The sequence below is a fragment of the Frankliniella occidentalis genome, unplaced genomic scaffold, assembly GCF_000697945.3.
Source record: "Frankliniella occidentalis isolate FOCC.00 unplaced genomic scaffold, Focc_3.1 Scaffold33, whole genome shotgun sequence".
Classification (NCBI taxonomy): Eukaryota; Metazoa; Arthropoda; class Insecta; order Thysanoptera; family Thripidae; genus Frankliniella; species Frankliniella occidentalis.
The window spans coordinates 1620675-1623943 of NW_026267163.1; the positions used below are offsets into that span (position 1 = coordinate 1620675).

The 3269-nt window shown below is 62.1% G+C and overlaps 1 protein-coding gene across 1 annotated transcript in view; it reads left to right on the forward strand.

Moving 5' to 3' along the window:
- LOC113214806 (zwei Ig domain protein zig-8) overlaps positions 1-3269 on the forward strand; it is a 75138-nt gene that overhangs the window by 71021 nt on the left and 848 nt on the right. The window contains exon 4 of the mRNA XM_052265979.1: positions 2069-2293. Within this exon, the coding sequence (XP_052121939.1) occupies positions 2069-2293 (225 nt within the window). The remainder of the gene's footprint in view (positions 1-2068; positions 2294-3269) is intronic.

A 3269-nucleotide genomic window follows, 5' to 3' on the forward strand; every position in this document is an offset into this window, starting at 1 on the left:
GGGGGTAGCCGCACACTCCTGCCCGCCGCGGGCATACCTCAGGGGATCAAAGACTAGCGCGGCGTGTCGCGGGGCGGTCCCGGAAGCGCGAGAGCGGAAGAGACGGATGAGCGGGCGCACACACCGTGCGTGTGTGTGTGTGTGTGCGTGTGTGTGTGTGCGTGTGTGAGAGAGAGAAAGAGAGAGTGGCCTCAGCTTTGCAGCTGAGCGGTAATTTCTATTCGGATTTGGTGTCTTTGGTTGGGCTATACGTTCCCTCAGGCTATGCCCCCTTTTGCCCTCCCCCAAGTGTGACTACGTCTCTCGCGAGGGCGCTCGCTCACTGTCGGGAGCGCCGGAGAGCTCGCCGGTCGGGTCCGTGCTGTGCGTGAGATACGGCATTAAGGACCAAACGCCGCCGACCTTCTGCTCGTCTCTCGTTCACTTCTTGTGCTGCGCGCCAAGTTTAAATCGGCCCTGCTGTCTGGAGGTCCCGGCACACACACACACACACACACACCTACACACACCTACACACACACATAGACACTCGGGCAAAGTCGATTCTCCGCAGAAATAACCTGCGATTTGTTCCGGCGCGCGCCGCCGTGCGAGAAAATAAATCGGCGAGAGTTTCCACTCTCCGCGGCCGCTGCGGCGTGCGGGCCGCGGGCCGGGGGCCAACCCCTCCAGGGGGAGCGCCGAGTGTCAGTCAGTCGGCAATCGGGCCGAGCGTGGCGCGGGGTGGCGCGCCAAAAATACAAACCAATTGGGCTTTTCTTTCTCGTGTTTTCTTCTCACGACAGCTTACAACATCACTTCTTATCACTACTTTTAAGTCTGAAGAATTATTGGTGATCGTGTTGCCAAAAAATAATTGACGTTTCACAATGAATGCCACATTTTTGGGCTTCTTTTAGAGAGTACTAATGTTTCGCCTTAATTTTGGCAAGCAAGGCGACCATACGGCGTCAAACGGCGTCATAACGGCGTTCAGAGTGAAGTGGTTTGTCCATTCCATAACAAATTGGACAAAAAAAAATGGCATACACATAAAGTGTGTGCCACGGCCAGCACACATGCATAAAAGATGGTTGTCATAGTCACTCCCTGTCGGCGAACAACCGTGTACCACCTTTTCCACGGGTGTGTGACAGGGCTACAAAGTGGCGAACGAGTTCTTCGCAGAGTGGCGGCGCGGCGCGGGCCTGGGAGGCGGGAGGGGCGCTATGAGACTACTAATGCGGGCGCTGCCATGGCGGGGGGAGGAGGGGATATTAACACTTTTGCCGATCACCCGCCGCCCCTCCCCTCGCAAGCTCGACGCCCCCCAGCGTCGCGCAGTGAAAGTGTCTTGTAGCGCCCCGCGGCGGCGGTGGGTCGCGGGCGCCCCCAAAGGTGATTTCCTCGGCCGGAAAAGCGCCGCGCGCCGCCCGTCGTCAAGGTCATATAAGAGCGAGTGTGTGGGAGCCGAGGCCGAGAGGGGGTGCTTGCGAGGAAACCCCGCGTGTTCTCGATTCAGTTACGGCGCGGCCGGGACGAGGGAGGCGGGGAGGTTGCCCGTATCACACCTGCGGATCTTTACCTCGGTGACTCGCTTCACTTTCCCCCCTCGAGGCCAAACTAAGGTGTGGCTGCGGCGGCGTGGGGCGGGGGTGCTCTGCGCGAGGCCATACGCGTACTCCGCCCCCGCGCCGTGAGAGGGAGAAAGTGTTGACTGGGCGAGCTACAAAATAAAATTCCGAGCACGTCACGCTACACCCTTTTGATTCGTCTCGCGGAGGGAGGAGGAGGGTGCTTCGCAGGATGGTGCGCCGCGCGCGAGGTGTTCGCAGGGGAAGGCACGGGGCACCGACCCCCCGCGGGCGTTCCGCGCTGTCTTAAGTGCGTGGTTACAGCGCAGGCCTTACGGCCAACAGCAGTGATCGTTGCTTTTACAGCACCCCCGAGGCCGCGGCGGCGTCTCGCGGATGAGGTCGCGGTGCGACGTTTGCTCGCTTTGCTTGCAGGACTGCTATGATTGTGATCGTGCTGTTGTTGCAGTGCGGTACTAACAGTGCTTGTGTGTCTCTCTCTCTCTGTGTCGCAGGCGGCGAGCCCCGCATGGGCAGGCAGGTGCAGCCCGTGGAGTCGGTCGAGGGCTCGGACGCGCTGCTCACCTGCGTCGTCACGGACGTCGCCAACAACACGGTGCTGTGGAAGTACATCACCCGCGGCCAGGACGGCAACCCGGAGGCGCAGCGCGCGCGCGTGCTCACCGCCGGCGAGACCAGGATCACGTCGGACCCGCGCTTCAGCGTCCTCCACGATGCAGGTAGGTCCCCACAACCCTCCGCGCTCCGCCGCCTATCATAATTGGCTGAGCGGGGGGAAGGATCCGGCACAACCGAGACCACGAACGCCGCCACGAATTTACATTTTAAAAGTGTATTCCGGCGGCGACGCGAGGAGGTGGGTTTGGAGGAGGAGGGAAGGGGGCTCCCCGAAATATGAAAGGAAAGTGAAATAAAAAGTAGGACAAGTAGCGAGGCCAAGTTGGCCGCGGCGGCGCCCCCGTCCTCTAGTGGACGCCGAGTGTAATGGGGGGTGGCCTTCGTCCTCGAGGAGTGGCGGGGTGGGGCGGGGTGAACGTCTCGAGCTGGGGACGGGCCCGCTGCGGGCGGGCAGGGGGCAGCCAATCGGATAATGCATGCGGTTGGGCCCCCGGGGCGGAGGCGGGAGGCAGGCGAGGCGCGCGTCGGCTGACTGACTGAACATTGGAGTGGCTTCGGCTCGCCGCGCCCGCCCGCCCGCCCGCCCGAGTGTGTGGCGGGGGAGCAGCGAGTGCGGCCGCGCCGCGCCACGCCGATCCCGAAACAATTTTCGACATTGACGGGGTCGAAATAGGGCCCCGCCGCGCTGCGCCCCCCGCACAGGCCCACAGGTAGGAGCAAGTGGCAAGAGAACTCGAAGGGGCAAGGGGGGGGGTGAACTGGGGGTAAAGCAAACGACCGTTCAGCTGGTAATCAAAGGCCAAGGGCGAGAGAGGGCCGATGAGAACAGTGGCGACCGAGACGGTGGTGAGGAGAGCTAGTTCCGGGGTGAGAACTACCTGCGGTATGTACTCCCTGAGCGAGATACCAGAGCGCAGAGGGAAACGCGTGTTGCTTTTGGGTCATATAGTTTGGCTGTCGGGCGCGGTGAGGTAGGTGGGAGGGGGGGGGGGCAGCAGTGCTCAAGTGCTCGAGTCGGCCGGGTTACTTACGAGGGGTGTCGGCCCGTAAAGTGCTGTTCTCCGCGGCGCAGCTCGG